Source organism: Cimex lectularius, unplaced genomic scaffold (genome assembly GCF_000648675.2).
Source record: "Cimex lectularius strain Harlan isolate CLEC.00 unplaced genomic scaffold, Clec_2.1 scaffold79, whole genome shotgun sequence".
Lineage (NCBI taxonomy): Eukaryota > Metazoa > Arthropoda > Insecta > Hemiptera > Cimicidae > Cimex > Cimex lectularius.
The window spans coordinates 1,235,833-1,253,949 of record NW_019392727.1 but is presented as its reverse complement, the minus strand read 5'-3'; the positions used below and the strand labels follow the sequence as shown (position 1 = coordinate 1,253,949).

Below are 18,117 nucleotides of genomic sequence, written 5' to 3'. Positions count from 1 at the left end.
TTTTAACTCCCGCAGGTTAGGTCGGCCTAATCCTTTCGGAAATTGTGGAGAAGCAATCTAAATATACTTTTGGAGTTTGGAATATAAAAATATAACACGGCCGGAAATAAACTGTTAAAGCCCAAGAAACCCGTTAAAGTGACACTGCTTTCAGTCATTAAAACTTCACATGTCTTTGATATTAGTATTAACCTAGAGTCTTAAGATTCAAGTCAAAATGTCGTTCCTTAAAATGTAACATGGTTTTTTGGTCGGTATGCATGTAATGCATAGAAAATTTTGTCGGATAAGCGAAATACCAGGAAACGAGAAAAGTTCATGCGCTATTTCATTTGATATTGCTTTAATACGTTAATCAACATTTCTATAATCCGCAGGAGGATTAGCTGTTTACATCACGTAATATCAAGAGGATAATGCGTCAGTTCAGATCTTGGGCAGTTTCATTATATTTTAGAAATATTATCTTTCTAATGGATTTAATAATAATAATTCGTGCATTTTATGAATTTTTTAGCTCGATACTTTGGCGGCCAAGGCACTGCGTTTACAAAAACCGACACAAAAACAAAAAGTGAGCGCAACACCCACAAGTGAGCTTCTAGCAATGAGATAATTAAAGATCGAACCACGGTCTGATAGACCTTCGGTCTTGAGTGATGAATTGAAGGAAGCTGTTGAACTTGATTCGAGTCACACGTGTCAGGAGCTCGCCAAAATGTCTAAAGTTGAAACTATTCGCTCTAGCTATCATGGAAGACTTGGAAGAAGCTGGGCAAATGGGTATCTCATAAACTGATCGATGGTAAGAAACTCTGAACATTGGTCTTTCGTTGCTTTGTCTGCATAAAGTAGAGACTTTTTTTGCCGGATTGGCACTTGCGACGAAAAATCCTGTACAGGAGGTCGTACCCATTGGTTGTCACCAAAAGGCCATGTCCCATATACACCGAATCTTCACCAACAACGCTGTTTTGAACCTTTTAAACCTATTTTGAGTATTGCGCTCTCTTGTAAATCCATTAATTTTTGTCGGTTAGCCTGAGAATTGTTAAAACTCTCGTAATTTCTTATCATTTTGGTCCACCTCCCCGTTCTCTCTTTGGGTTTCCGTATTTCACTTTCTCCAGTATGCAGTAAAGGAAAGAGCAGGCTTGAAAAATGCGCGAATTCACTATACGATGCCCGCAAGGAGAATGAATGGGGCCAGGATGATCGGGGAGGTGAGGACCAACTGCGGGATAAAGACCTTTTTTTTTTGTCCGACTACAACATTCCTGGAGGCTGGGATCTTTTTCCGGCCTATAAATTGCCCACACATTCCATGAGAAGGTGGAACGAGGAGGATGATTCGGGTGGTATACACGGTCAAAAGAATCACGTGTCAAAATTCTCAAAAGGCTATTTGTTTTATTGGCATCCCTGAATACGCAACAATAAATATATTTTCTACTTAAACCGACGGAATACATGATTTACTTTTTATTAAAACAAGGTGTCACTTGCACGTTTTGTTTTCTATTATTTAACGGCCATACTGTTCAAAGTCAGTTAATTTACAACAGTGAAAGCCGACGCTCTGCCACGTTTTTATATTTCACGTTCGTTGACCCAAAGACATTTGAAAGAAATCAGATATCAACTGAATGCCATTTGGTAATGGGACCCTAGGAAGGGGTTCCCCAGCATTTCGCCACTGGTAGCACCATTACTCTACCAGCACTTGTATCATAAGATTTAACATTTTCAAAAAACAAAAACTAGAGGTGTTTTAAGAGTAAAAGCACAATTTAAAGGGAAGAGAATACTTAGTACAAACATATCTGTAATTAATCAAGAAAATAACGAGTTATTAGAAACGGGGAAACGTTGGCGTTCTCACCTTCTACTTATATTAAAATATGTAAAAAGTCGACAAGTAATAAAGTATCTATGGAATAAGACCTTGTAAATTAGTGCAATTACAGTTAGCATAGGTTAAGCGTTCTATCAACAAGATTTTTTGTTGTAACAGCTTCCATTTTACGACTTTCTCAACATCAATCCTCATTTAATGTCAATCAAAATCTAGTTTATACACGAATGAGCTGGCTGTTCAAAGATTGTACGCAAATAAAAAATTAGCGTTTTGCAATTTTTTTTGCCAGGGTTCAGGAAGGTTTTTGTACTCTCTCATAGTTACGCTAGTTCTTAGCATCTTGGTCTGCCTTACCATCTCAGGTTTGGGTATAACAATTTACTGATATACTGATTTTTTGTAAATTCTTGCACTAAGGAATATTCAATAAACAGAAAGATTTACTCTGGAGTACATAATTTACGAAACTATACATGTAAATCTATTTTAAGAATTGAATTGTTGTGCAAATCCTTGAAAGACTCCTTCTGAAGAGCTTAATACTCATGCCATTACTTCTCACCATTTCGGCTACCGTTAACATCATTCCACGATCCAACAAGGTTTCAGAGTTGTCGACACCTCTGCTGTAGAGAAAACAGAGTATTGCTTCAGTGCGATCCTAGATATAAAACACGCTATTGGTAGGGTCTGTCACCCAAGTATGCTTTGTAAACTTTAACGCTTCTTGCTCTCTTTTTATTATTACAGTATCTTGAAATCCTATCTGACCGACCGCTGCTTCAAAGTGAGGCACAACAACGGGTTCTCGGAACTCGGAAGTCAGACAGGCCGGCGTCCCACAAGGGAGCATTCTTTGTCTCATCCTTTAGCGTTTTGCAATTTTTTTTTTGCCAGGGTTCAGGAAGGTTTTTGTACTCTCTCATAGTTACGCTTTGTTCTATTAACCTACCTATACCTTAATACCAATATCACGACCTACGCGGACGATACCGCAGTTTCTTAACACCAAACTACCTCCAACTCTCAAGAATACCTTTAGCTTATCGAAGACTGGTGCAAAAAGTGGAGGACAAGACGGAATTAAGAAAACTGTACTCACTATACGTTCATATTGAAAAAAATTGTCTTGCCCACCCGTGTCCAACAAGGACAAAGAGATACCAACTCTATAACTAGACAGGAGACTGACGTGTAACCTCACACAAGACTTAAGAGACAACAACGAGATTTTATAAGGCCGAAAACTGAACTAACTTTATTCATGACTTTACTGCGACCACGTTGGGCGTCCAGAGCGGAACCGTGTGGTTCTGCCAAGCCAACCAAATTCTTCAGCCTTCTAATCAAAAGTCCTCAGACGAAACGTCAAAGCTCCTTACTACGTCATTACCTCACCATCCACAACGACCTCAGCATTCTTTTGTCAACAAACTGATCCGTTCCAGATTCCAAAAGTTTCACACCAACCTCGCGATCAATCCTACCTACACGAGCCCTTTCTACACACACCCATCCAGAGAACCCGCCACTTCGTCCTAATCGACGATGGCCTCGAGACCTCCTTGTCCCTTAATCCCTCACACTGAGTACCAGCTTTGGCTGGTTCTCATGGCATGTCCTCCGGGAGCAGCGCTGGCGTTAGTGTTGTGACGCTGTATAAAAACGCCATCACATTTTTGATACTAATATGTATATGGTACAAATAAAATAAATAAAAACATTACGTGGACAGATCCTTTAGAATATTTATTAGACTAAATTTGTTTCCATTTCTATTGAGGACCACGGCCCATCACGGTAATATGTTACAAACGTCTGGGCCGTCAATTACTACGACAAGCTTTATTTTTGTAGATTTAAACTTATATTTAAAATACTGATTAGAATTTAATATAGTTCGGCCATTATACAATTTTCAAAGATGCACCAATAAAAAAAGCTGTACGTTTGTTCTGAAACTACCAGTTATATTGGGATTTACGATTTGGTTTGTTTGTCAGATTAAATTATATTTATTTATATATTGAAATTGTCAGTATCGTATGTATAAATTGTTTAAAAAAATGTAGGAGAAAAGAGAGAGATCGCTAGGCAACACTTCATTTATATATGGACCTGCCAACCCCTTTTGATCACATTTTTATTTCAAAACTGATAGCTTCGGACTGGATATAATTGAGGTCAAAACTTATCTCCCTGTCATCGATACTACACGGATAACAAACGTTTCTTGAAAGCCCAACTCGTCTCAATGCTTCGCTCGTTCCTGGTTCCGCCGATAACGAAGCTATTAAAGAAAAACTCGGGTCAAAACCAACTGTTATTCAACCTCGTAATGAGGTCCTTCGTGTCAGATTGATTTTAAAATCATTTTTTATGCCTATATAAGGGAAAATCTTAAATAAAAGAAAACTGCACGTACGAGATATTACCGACGGAGATAGGAGTTGGTTTAAACAAAAAAATATTATATGAACATTATTTTACAGTATTAGCTTGTGCCATATATTTTTATTACATTGGCTGTGTAAGAGAGAATATTTCTTCTATACTACAGTCTGGAGGAGAAAAAAAAAGATCCATTTTACAATGTTCATTTCAAATGGTTTGATTAATTATTTAAAGGAATGATTATTGAAGTAAATAAATAAATCAATAACTAACGAACGAAATACCAAAAAATCCGCAAATGGATGTTATAATAACAAAACATTGAGCCAAAGCCCCTTATGCAGAGGATGGTTGCTCGATGTGACCCACATAAGAGAGGCGTGCCAACGCCTTGGTTCCATACAGAGTGTGTGTAGGCATGCCACCGGATTTAAGAATGGTTCTCGGACAAGGTAACGAGTTTCAGGGTCCCCTGTTCCGCGTTTTAGGGGAATTGGAAATTTTCTATTGTATATACCCGTCAAAATATGTGTTTTATGTTTCTGTGTTTTGTATGAGTGAGTGTAATTATTAGATTATTTGGAGATCGTGGGATGCGGTCTGGTGTGACGAAGGCTTTAGAAAAACATTTTCTTTATCGTGCCAACGTTTCAAAAGGGGGGATCCTTCAAAGTGTTTGTTTTCTGTGTAGATGTGTTGTTGCCACTAGAGTGTATTTATTAGAGTGAATGGAGAAGGCCTGATGCTGAAATAGCATCCTCATTCCTCCTCGAGCTGTGTACGTGACTTGGCTAGAAGGAGGAATATTTATAAAAGTACTCCATCGACTCCCAATTAGGTTAGTTTGTTATTGTATGCAGTCGATGGAGGAGAATTGAGTACACCATCTACTAAATTGAATAAATGCAATGTGTGAAAGTATTTATTTGTGTGAATGCGTGTTGAATGTGTGTTGTTATATTTCGCATGCGCCCGGGGCTGAAATTACCAAGCTGTATGCCCCTTAAAGTAAAAAATAAAATAAAATAAACAACGAATAAATAAATAATATCTATTGTACAATATTTCTTTTTGCTATATTTGCCCTCGAACTAACTGTTTCCCTTCGATTTGTTTAGCTACCGAACAAAATTTAAGTAGACTTTTAAAATTGTTAGGGATAAAAACAGGAATCCATATTTTATAAATTATTATTAAAACTGTATAAAGTAATGTAAATTCCTTCCTACAGCCTGCGTAAATATCTTATATTTTTCGCCCTATGGGAAATAATATATAAACCTAGAATCGTATTTAAACCGAACGAAATTGTTTGAGTTTGAATTGTGTAAATTTAAAAATAATTTTTTATCATTAACTCTAGTGTAGTTTGATTGATTTAGGGGACCGGGGCGGCCGAGCGTTTACGGCGTCCGACTAGTATTTGCCACACTAGCGGTCCTGGGTTCGAATCCTGGCATCATGGATATTTAATTGTGCATAATATCGATAAAGTATTGTAACGTGGTTTGAACCCTCGTCCGCGATACCCAACGGGTAGTTGAAAATTTGGCCCTCTGATGACAGGAAGAAGATGAATTCCTCTCTTTTTATTTCCCGTTTAACTTGTTAATTTCGTTTTTTTAAAAACACGTAATCCGATGAAATAAGGAATCCTAATTTTAGGAGTAGTAACCAGTTAATCGTCGTCATAAACCGTGACAAGTTAGTAGTTTAGTTAGTTAATCTTTTTCCCAAACAGTGGCGGTTCCTGCATGTACAATTTTCTGTTTTTCCTATCATGACCTGATTTTCCAGAAGGTGAGAAACGTGCCCAATACAGTCAACACAGAACTGTTGTCTTCCGGGGGAGAGAACAAGTATAAATAATTGACACCGTACGAAGAAATCCATCATTTCCTGATTTTTATTTCAAAATAAGGAACCAGGAATCAACTCTACTAACTGTTATTAATTGGTATCTAGTGATTGTTTGTCTCGCTTGTTTGTAAAACAACATCCAGAATTATAATCAACAAAATTGCTTTCCAAAGTAATATAGTATGTATGTCTGGTAGAATTTTATTGAATAACAGATCAAACAAAAGGAACTTTTACTGTATTAGAACCAGAAATTTTGAAAGCGATTTTTAAATGAAGAAAAAATGGATGTTCTGTTAATGTGTCGAATGGCTGTATGTCGCGTTGTGTCATTTTGCTGTATGTGCACTTTCGAATTTGACAAATTCATATCTACCAAACATGGAAAATGAAGAGAACAACTCACTGTTTGCTTCTGGATCCGTTTGAACGACTGTAACAAAAAGAAAAAACAAACAATTAAAATGGTGAAACATCAAGTAAAAAAAACAATGTCTACCAGCTTGGGGTGGGCAAATTGCGTAAGTGTAAGCCTAAAAGAAGTATATCCGACAAGGACTTCATTATGAATGGGACGAACAGGACGTACAAATCGCCGATTCGGTTTATTCGCAAGATTATTTGACAAAAAAACCGGTATTATAGTAGTTGAAAAGATTACAAATAAGTCATCCACGCGAATAGTCAAAACGTCTTCCGTATTTCGGATAAAGCGGCCAGGAAAGAAAGATAAAAGTGAATAGGAAGCGATAAAATTCAATTTGGATTGTAAGTGCCACTAAATCCTTCAACCGATAGCTTGGAGATTTTCCGTTCTTTCAACCCGTCTTGTACAGCTAACTGTTGGTCGCCATATGGAAGCAAATGAGGACTCGGACCAGTCCTTTACTGGCACGATAAAAACTCTTCTGCTTCCTGTCACGAGTTGCACTTTTATTCGGATGACTGTGCGATGAAAGATTGTCCAGGGCGGGAAGATTTATTTCTCGGATGAAAAATCTGTCGAAAACCAGAATAAACAAGATGCAGTTTGAGAAATTCTATTTTGGACCAAATGGTAAATCGAGTTCCCGCAAAGATCGCACGTGGCAATTGTGAACGTATCAAGTTCTATTAAAAAAGATTCGGACTATAAATAAACAGGACGTTAGTCTATTCACTCCTCCTAGAATAACCGAAAGAAATACGGCAAAAGCTGAGGGAAAGAATGGTACAATTATTACCAACCAAAAGCTTTAAATATTACAAATGACGGCGTCTTTGTTCGGTATGGAGTAAGTTTAGGTATGCTAATTAGTTTCACACTGATATAAATCTCAACGGAAACTACAATATTAGCACGTGAATGCAACAAGAATTACAAAATATATTTGGTTAAAACATTTTTTTAAATTTGTGTTTTATCTCTAAGTAACAAAAACTAAACTTTATACCTTTTATGAATTTTGATTAACCACATTCAGTCGTGAAGTTAAATAGCTTGTATTCAATTACAAAACCAATTTAAGTCCAGGATATCGGAAAAGATTTTTTTCAAAAATCAAGGTTAAATAGTTGTTAATTAATTTAACACTCTCGTCGACTGTTTAAATACTACAAGCGACAAAGGGCCAACTTTTTATGATAATTTGCATAAAACGGTAACATTCACCAGTGGAGATGGCGCAGTGCCGTCTAGCGGAATACTAACAGCGAGAACATGCGGACCGAAAGGATATGATTCAAAATATCCGATAAAGGTTCATTAACTCGTAGACCAGCATAATGGATTTGTCCGTATGGAGAATTATAATAATAATAAATCGGCATGCTTTCCAAAAATCGTAAACGGAAGAAAAAGAAAGGGCGCACATCCTGAAAAGGTGTTCAACAGTGGTCAGTGATAGGTAACGAATCGAGGCTCTTTCTTAGGCCCCGAAACCTTTTAACGGAGGACTTTTTGCTTGACTGACTGCACTCGGCCTCTCCCACCGATCTGATCAAAACACATCTCAGGTGAGCGGTTTTTCCAAGGAAATAATCTCATTTTGTGACATGGAAAGAAGTGGTTGCAGGTCAACTCCTTTTCAGGGCCCTCTTCTGTCTGTAGTGAACGGAACTCTAGGACAAAAGGGGCAGGTAAGGTCTTTTCTTTTTTTGCCGTTCGTCCTGCATTAACCGCCCTCCTACAATTTTTAACAGCTCATAGAAATCTATGGAGAACGGTTATCGTACCGTTGGGCAATATCTGAGTGTCGGGAGTGGATGATATTTAAAAAGGATCGCAGATGAATTCGATGGTCTAATTCCACGAGCTTTTTCTTCAGAACATCACGTTCTCCAGTTGATTTGGAAGATAACGCTTTGTCCATTAGTAATAACAACAAAGGGAAATTTTTTTCACGAACGTTTCGTATATGACAATATTAAGGGTATTCACGATGTTTGTAAGATGTTAACTCGAATTGAAAAATGTTACACTGAGATCATGAAGGCTTCCTTCTTTTCTTAGCATGTTAATTTTTCCGCAATGCTGCGCGTGGCGTTTTGGTTTTCTTTTGTGTTAAATTGTAAAATGCCAGAAGTTAATAAAAAAGGAAAATTAATCAACTCTTTCATTCAAAATGCTATCTATGCACAACAGCCTACAATTTCATAGGGTAGGGAATGTCTACTATGAATAAGAGTATAACGTCAGGTCAGAATTTAACAAAAGAAATGCATTGGTCTGATTTAATTAACGCATATTTAAGAATAAAAATACGTGTAAACAAAAAACAGCTGTTAAATTCTTGGCTGCCATGTTGGTTACTTATGCCCTAACGGATAGCAATGTGACTAAATTTTCGACCTAACATCTAACATGGCCCTGGCCTGCTAAATCGAGCAATGTTAACTAGCCGATTCTTACAAGTCTACGTCACCATTTTTCTCGATCTAACAGGACCTAACAGACTTAACAGGGCTAACACAAAGATCGTGAATACCTCTTGCTATCTATGTACTCGTAAAGTACTAACAAAGATCCGCTTCAATTCTTGCCGGCATACCTAACTTCTATCCTAACGTCTAACTGCCTACAACTTTATAGGTAGGGGATGTGACTATTATGAATGAGAATATAAGGACAGGTCAGAAATTAACAAAAGAAATGTATTGGTCTGATTTAATTAATGTGTATTTAATAATAAAAATACGTATAAACACAAAAAAACAGCTTTACAAATCATGGCTGCCATGTTGGTTACCTACGCCCTAACGGATAGCAATGTGACTAAATTTTCGACCTAACATCTATCATTGGCCCTGACCTGTTAGATCGAACTAGCCGATTCTTACAAATCTACGTCAGAGTTAACAGGGTGAACACAAAGATCGTGAATACCCCTATTGCCGCTGTTCATTTATTTTGTTTTTCTCTGCACCGTTTAAGCTCAGTACACTAGCAATATTTCTTGCGCAAGTACCTTCCATTAATGTTTACACTGTTTCTATTTTTTCTAGAGGAAGTCGCTTCCGCAAGTAAACTTCTGGACGATCCGTTTCCACGAATATTATATTGGCTGCAATATTCTGCAGTTCAAGATGCCGAGTTGTCGCAAAATACAAGCAGTACGTACATTATTCAGCATTAATAGAAAAAATGAAAAATCGAAAAGTGTGGGTACTAGCCTGGATTTTAAGGCGTGAAAACCTTGGTCTTCATAATTGGTTATTAAGTGATCTGATAACTGAAGACCCATTGGAACTAAAAACTTTTTACGAATGACTGTTGAATGGAATTCAGCAGCTAGAGTCTGCAATGTAGTGTTTTTCTTAATTTTGCTTTTAAAATATTTTCATTTTGTATCCCATAATTCAGGATAATGTTCATAGAACGAAATGAGCTTAATTATTTCTTTACACCACAATTTTTTCTCACTCAAATCGAAAACAGCGAAAACTTGCAGCAAAAACTTCCAAGTTTATTGATTTCGCATAATAAACAAGCGAGTGCTTGCTGCAAGGTCGAAATCAAAGCGTGTACGTGCGACTTGCAGTAAGTTGAAGTGCGGAAAGTCACTGAAGTCAAGTTGACTTGCGCGTGTGTTTACATGTCAAAAGTCGGTTGGGAAGTCAACTTGTGAAAGATTTATTTCTAGTGGACACTTCGCTTAAAAGCAAATAAAAATGTATTCACCGTCAATACATCCAGTATAAAAGCATTCCTTCCGACATGTTTAAGTTTCAGTTGCGCAATATCACCGCCGACAAATCTATTACGACAATATAAACAGCTTCAATTATTTAGAATGGCGATTACATATCAGCCGGTTATCTTATTGCTGTATTAAATTTGTTTGTCTCCGTTTTTCAGCAACTATCTTCCGCTGTGATTATATTTCCTTTCCGGTATTCTGAACAATATTTTACAATCGAGAAATACTGCAATATAATGAGTGTTTTTATCCTAATAAAATGTGCAAAAAATGTAAGATAAGATATAACTCGAGGATCTGCGACGCATTTCGAATTCCTCTTTGGAGAAAAGTCATTTAGAACGGATACACAAAAGCGTTTTTAGGTACGATTATAATATATTAAATAAATGTTTCGGTTTTTTGCTTTTTACGAGGGTTTGCAATAGATGAGGTCATATCAACTCTCCGTGGGATGCCGGTGTGGAAAAAATGTTCGTTGTAAATATGTCACGTTCGAATGTAAGGCCGCTGGATTCGAACCCGGGACCTTTACCTTACAGTGATGAGCGACATGTCAACGCCTAAACCGAGTGACGCCCTCGTTGTGCTGTTCCTCGCCATAATCATTAATAACGTTTTCTTTCGAGTAGTATTTACTAAGCACTTCTTCGTTTAGTATTTACTTGCTGCGGAAGGGAGACGGAACCTGGGTGGCCGGTTTCGTTGTTTCGGAGCCCCTTCGTCCTATCGGACCTTTTCTCCCCTCCTGTCATCTGTTGGAATTCTTCTATACATCATAGCTCCATGGTGGAAAAAAAATCATGAAAACTTACACGTGTTGACCTCAACGTGTGGGTGGCTTCTTCAACAAGGACAAACGCTAATATATTTGATTCGATTTTAAAAACCAATTAAAAATTAATTCACTTTGTAGGTGCTTCCCTTAGAAACTAGAAATTTTCCTTTAATTAAATATATTTTTTTAAAAATCCAAGACGAACAACTTCAATCATCGCTTATGAATATTCGCTTATTTTTCTTTTTATTATTTTACGCCCATGAAGGTGATGAGCTTGGCAAAAAGTTAATATTTAACATACGAAGACATTATAATTGGTCAAATGCGCGCACAATGTAAACATATACGAGGAATTAATTATCTTTCGTCTCGGAAGGATTTCATCTTCCACCGTTGCGTGTTAAAATTTGTACTGATAGTCAAATTGTTAACTTTCCACATATTCCTATTGTGATCGTATAATTTCCGAGGTCTTGTTATAGTTTTAGGTTAGTTTTAGTTGGGCCGTTTTCGATCAACCTCGCTGTATTGGTCTGTCAGACGTTTTTCGGTATTTCGCCTTCCTCAGTAGACCAATAACGCACCGGCAGTGGTGGTCCAGTGGCGCACTTCAAGAAGAAAACTCATTATCACATTCTTACCATTCTTCTCTTTTTCAGTTATTATATTTACCGTCTGTGTTTAACATTTATTTTCAATTGATGTACATTATTTTAAGATTGATATTAAATGTGGTGAAGGCAGTCGAAAAGTCGACTGAGCTTTTTTGGCTAACTGAACAGCGAAAAAAATTTAATGAAAGTGTCGATATTAATGAGTACTGTGTTCTCTCATCTGATAATGTGATCCTATTAACAAAAGTAATTGCTGTTGAAAAATTAATGCCACGAGTGGGACTCGAACCTACGACCTCCGGATCACGGATACTGATCCGGGTGTCGTGGGTTCGAGTCCCAGTTTTGGCACTAACTTGTCGACTCAGCCATAATTTGCAGTTGTGATTACTAACGATTAATTGATTTTTTTAAGTGTCAAAGATAAATAGGTAAGTTGTGAGATGTCGTCCTGAGGCCTGCGGGGTGACAAACCTTTAGTTTGATTAAAAATCTATCTATCATCTTGGCCTGCCTCGCTGATTTTTCAGACGTCAGACACGTATCGGAATTTCTAACTCGGTACTGTAGATGGATAACTCCCGAGCGACTGACCGACAAAAATCAGCGAGAACAAGCAAACCAAGATGGTAGTTAAGTATCTCTGAAATGTTTAATGGAAATTGTAGGAATGAATTGAAATTTTATTAGAGATGAGCATCGATGGTCGATGTTTAGAAAACATCGATGGTAGGCGACCGCTGTTCGATGTTTTCAACATCAATGTTACTGTGCGATATTTTTTGACCCTCTATGGTGGGATGCCAATGTTTTATTAACTTTGACAGGTTTTCCTAATTTCTACTTTTGTGAATAGGGAATTACCCGTATTCTTCTGATATGAAAGTGACTTATCAGAACCTGTCAAGAGTTGTTCAATTTGTTGCCTTCGTGGACAGATTATTTGGAAAACCAGAAATCGCTTAGAGGATAAATTGCCTTTAAAGCTACGTTTTTTTAAATTGCGTTCCGGAAAAGAGGTGGTAGTGTTCCATTGTAAAATTTGGACACATTTATTCTAATAAACTAAGGATATGGCACTCTGAACACGACACACAAGAATGACACTTCGAGCCCTGAAGATGATCTCAATAAAGATCGAAACGTTGGCACGATAAAGAAAATGTTTTTCGAAAACCTACGTCACACCAGACTCCATCTCACGATCTGCAATTAATATATGGTTGATTTTAGTTAAGTACGTGTTAAACCTTTAACTTTTTTTTGAGCATGGGGCAGGAATTGGGATTGGGTGGATTATGGATGTTTTCCAAAGTATCGAAGAAAAACAGCGAGGTATTTTGAATAAAATTCACAGGCACAAAATACTTCAACAATTTAAAAGGGACTGAGAGATTTATGTACAACTATAAATGAAACCAAAGGCAAAAATAATTCCTAATAAATGTTATTAAAAAATAAACATAATTTATTAATCAAGTTCCTAATAATGTTTCAGAAATGGCGAAGTTTGATAAATAAGCTTATGTTTCTGAATGGCACATAAAAATAATGTTTGTATATGAAAATAATTTTTGGTTTGAGTAATAAGTACTCAAAAAACCATCGATGTGTAGACTATAGAGTCGATGGTCGTACCACCATCGAAGGTGAGGTTCCGATGTTTAATCGATGGTGACCATCGATGTTTTTTTATCGATGCCCATCCCTAAATTTTATCCCGCTTTGACCACCTTTTTCTCAATCTTCTTGTTTCTTCCTTTCTGATAGACCAATTTGTGATAAGAAACTAACAGTGAAGACAAACCGTCATGCCCGACCTTAAGATACTTTACGAAATAGCATACTTGCATAAGAAAACTTCTCAACTAAACACGATCAGCACAATTATCGTGAATTATTTATTATGTAATTACACGGAAGAAATCAAGAGAACGGTATCTGAGAATACGAACAGTAGGAGAGGCGCTGGAAAGGAAATGGCTTTCTGTTTCTTTCAAAGGTCATACAAATTTACCTGACCCGTTCTGCTCCAATGACGACTCATCGATTTCCTGGTATTTCCTATCTTGTCACCTTTTCCTCTCTGGATCCCCTTTTGTTTCTGTATATTTACGCAACAGCATCCAATGATTCCATATTCAATTAGTAGTTCGTTCCTCGTGGGAACAATGGTGAAAAGCGTTTCACTACCGATTTAACAAGGCGGTCATGACGGTTTTTCAAAAACAGATCTTCCAGTCGCTTCCGCGTGTCCGGGGTTACGTCAGGGGGCGATACCGGGTCCCAGTCGAAATTGGTGTAGCTCCAGCTTGTTAATGAATGTTTCGATAATATAACGGGGAACGGCGAATACATGCGGAAAAAAAACGGCGGAAAGCAATTACTATTAACATAAACGAGCGCCTCTTCCGCATTCGGGCTCAGAAGGTCGAATTCCCCTGACAAATCCTCGGTCGAATACGGCGTTGGTTATTCTTTTATCCGAAGTTTCGAACCGTTCTTGATCCTTCGCCAAGCCTTAGACCTCTAAATACCCTCCAAAAACATCCAAACGCAAATAATGGCAATCAAGTCTGTTTGGATCAGCTCTAGGCGAAAACGAATTTCCTTGTATCCCTTCTTCGTAATATCTTGTTTCTATGCGTGTAAAACGAATGAATTTCGCGTTCTTCCTACATTGACCCTAAACTAGTATGGTACCGGGATGAATTTTTATCGGACGGAACCCGACCCGGAGGGCTATTAATTGATAAACGTCGCCTGTCAATAACACAACAATTAATTCGTGTCATCTGACAGCATTTTCTACCACTTCTATTTCGTTTCAAACAATCGCTGATGCTCGTAAATTAGCGGTCCAATTACAGGACATCAGTAACTATATCTTAATACAATACGCCAATGAAATCCTTAGCACACATTTGTCATCCGCGACATGATTTATTCCAGTATAGAATTCGGTTGGTTTACTGCGTATGATTCACGTTCGAGACATAAACAATTGATTTGCCAACTAGTACGAGCAGTCAACAAAACAGTACAAGATTTAGACGAGGTGCTGAAACTGTAAGTAGATGGTATCAATAATTCTGCTCTGGTCTGCCAACCGGCGAGGAGAAACGAGCTAGGTCGATCGTAGACGAGCTAACTAACAAATATTATATCTACAGGTATGCAAAACATTATTGACGAGTTCTCAGAACCATCAAATTTCCATTCATGAAAACTGATCGTCCCTGATGGTACCGTTGGTCTATTTCATAGAACCTTTAACGTCCAATATAGGCTCTTGAACAAATTCTCCAACGTTATGTCGTTAAAGTTTATTTAAGAACTTTAACTTTCTTACGGATAATTATTTTATGTGGAAGCCGATTTTCCATTCAATAGTTCATTATATGATCAAGCACAGTAAAACCGAGAGCCACGGAGAATTAAAAAAAGACAGAATAGTAGTCGACCTGCATGAGGATTGGCCGTAGCCGGTTATCCATGGGCATCTCCTCATCGGCAAAAGACCGAAGCGGTGCCCCTTAGTGGGGAAAGAGTCTCCACAAAACAAATAATATCTGACTGTGAAATCCTGCAAATACTGGAAAAAGTGGAATAAATCATCAGACGACAGAAAAACAAGGCCCTAACAGTGTCTGCAGGGGTAAATTATTTACATACCTGATGTTAATAGAAGGTTATCATTGCATAGAAGAACCCCTTCATACGTGGCTTTCGTTGGTATGTGACTATTCATTGACGCAAATGGTTAAGTGTTGTGTGTGTGTGGGGGGGGGGGCTGCGACGGACCTTACAGACCCGCCAAAGTAGTGTAGGTTATATGTTTGCAGGATGAAAACACTGCAGTAATACAAAACCCCCCGATGACAACGCCTATGTGTGAATGTATTTATAGGCGCAAATGAGGGTGAGGGTGAGTGTGTGTGCGGGTTTAGACGTGTTTGTGGCGGAATATAGAGTACCCAGTTTACCAGTCGAATTAGGTAGGTTAGTATTATGTACAAATGAATGCAGTGTGAGGCAGGTGAGTCACCGAGTGATATTAAATTCACGGCGGCTACCCAACTTTTATTTGTACATATGGCTTGTATGAATGTATTTATTAGTGTAAATGATGGGGGTCGTTGAGGTTTGAACACACTGCCGGCTACCCAACTGTAGTTTTGTAAATAATACAGCGTATGTTTTATAAAATGTCTAGAGGGGTTAGGCTATTTTGGCTACGAAGACATGTATATGTATGTAGCCACCGTTTAGGAAATGCACACTATAAGATATATACAGTTTAAAAATATGGAAACAAGGACATAGCTTGAAGGACGACAGAATTTAAAAAAATGAAAAATTTATACATGTGTAGGTGTTTTGTTAGAAGGATCCCATTTTACTGTGAATTCCGCCTGAAACAACAATGCTATACAAATTTCGTTAAACTGATCGACACTTGATCATTTTATTGGTCCATCTACTCACTCTGGCGGGTTTGGATTTCACTCAAACGCGCTTCAGCTTCACCCATCTTCAGTAAAGAATTTGATGCAAACAACTACCACCAAAAAAAACCTCGAATGGAAATATTTTCAATAACATACTTCCAACGAAACGCACAACCAATGACCCTGAATCGGAACACTCGTATTATTTCTACTTATCATGGAAGCGGAACGAATCGCTCAATAACCAGAAGGAAATGAAAGGGAAAATGTCTTAGTAGGATATTTTATAAATCGGTGGAAACGTAATAAATTAAGAGGACTCCTTGAACAATTTGTCCTCGCGGAAGGAAGGGTGGCGGAAAGGTGACTTCCGCCTCTCCAGCTCAATTGTGACTGGATTGTTTGTCTCTCCTAGAACAAAAACTTATTTCGACTTAACCTCCTGAAAGGGCATAGTCGTCCTATAAACAATGTTTTATCTGTACACAATTCCTGTGGGTGATTAATACTGTAGAGGAAACTTGTTGGGAAAAACCGATAAGGAAGTGGCTCGTCCGATCATTTGTGACTTAACGTACCTCTTCTCGCGCCCTCTTCATTTTTCTAATTTTGATTATTCATCGGAGTCAAAGTACCAGGTAACCTTAAAAAGGAGTAAAAAAAAAACTGTTGCAATTAAAGTTAGTTTAGAATTTTTTTGGGTGGGGATGGTCTCCATTGACGCCTATAACCTTTTCCCAACGATTCCCTTCTTATAAAATTTGGGTCACGGGACTTACAAAATAAACTAATCTTCCAGCTGTTGGCGATTATCAACCGCCCGATTGAGCATATGATATTGCATTGCTAAGAAATGGTGAAAGTCAGATGGGGCCAGGTTTGGAGAGTATGGAATGTGTGGTACTTCCGAACCAAACTTCATATTCAGCCTCTTTGTCGTTCTGGATGGGGTTTCGCTTTGTTCTGGTGAAAAATTACTATTCTGTACACGAGGGCAGTTTGTCTCTGGGCCAGGGCAAGAGATACCAGCCGTTGCAGTTGCTTTAGTAGATTTGTCTAAAATCTGTCCACGTGGGAGAAGATCGTAGTGCACAATGCCTGCCGTACTCTACCAAACACAAAACATTACCTTTTCTTGGTAAACGTTTGGAATAGGATCATTTGATGACATACAGTATATAACATCCTGAATGATATAACATCCTCAAGATACTATATAGGATCCAATTTTCGTCGCATGTGACAATCCAGTCAAAAATCATCTCTACTTTGTGCCGTGAAAGTAAATGCTTAGACGCTTGTTACCGTCGGTCTATTTATGAGGAAGCCTTTAATCAACTTCCACTTCTTCTCAAGTCGATGTAAAGCTGGAGCGAGTGGTTTCATCGCCTATGTTGAACACTCTGGCATGTTCTTGACATGTTTGGCACTAATCGAGTTCGACAACTTCCATCAATCCATCATCATTCAATACGTAAGGTGTATCAGATTCATCTTCAATCCTCTCATTCCCAGACGCAAACTGTTTGAACCACTTTTAGGCAGTGCGCTCATTTATTGTTTCATCACGTAACACAGTGACAAATTTTACGAACTGCCTCGGCCACCCTAGGACCGAACATAAATTCATACAATAAGCACACGAATTATTGGTTTTGAAAGCATGAGAAAGAAAATGCAAGTATTTTTTAAAAATTTACAGTAAATTGAAAAACCACACTAACTTTTCTTGTTACCTGGTTAAGCTAATTGATACAAAATTGGACATCACTTATAACATCATAAATCGGAAAGCGAAAAAACCTCACATATAGCCGACAAATACTACTCAACCCTTCCGGATTATTACGAAATACAACACAGACCAGAGTTAAAAAAGCAAAGATTTTGTAACAGTTCAAGCACTATTTTATGCACGATTTTCAAAATAAGACAACCTGAAAAACGGGAATCTAAAAACCTCAATTAGAAAAGAAATATT

General features: G+C 37.8%; 1 protein-coding gene across 4 annotated transcripts in view; it reads right to left on the bottom strand.

The window, feature by feature from the left end:
* Positions 1–18,117, bottom strand: part of LOC106663327 (ets DNA-binding protein pokkuri) — a 79,875-nt gene that overhangs the window by 24,103 nt on the left and 37,655 nt on the right. For 2 of the 4 annotated variants that reach the window (XM_014388085.2, XM_014388084.2), the window contains one exon: positions 6,519–6,545. The exons of the other annotated variants lie outside the window; for them this stretch is intronic. Coding sequence is in view for 1 of the 2 variants with exons in the window: in XM_014388084.2 (XP_014243570.1) it covers positions 6,519–6,545 (27 nt within the window). In the remaining variant the exon portion in view is untranslated. The remainder of the gene's footprint in view (positions 1–6,518; positions 6,546–18,117) is intronic. 4 annotated transcript variants of the gene reach the window in all.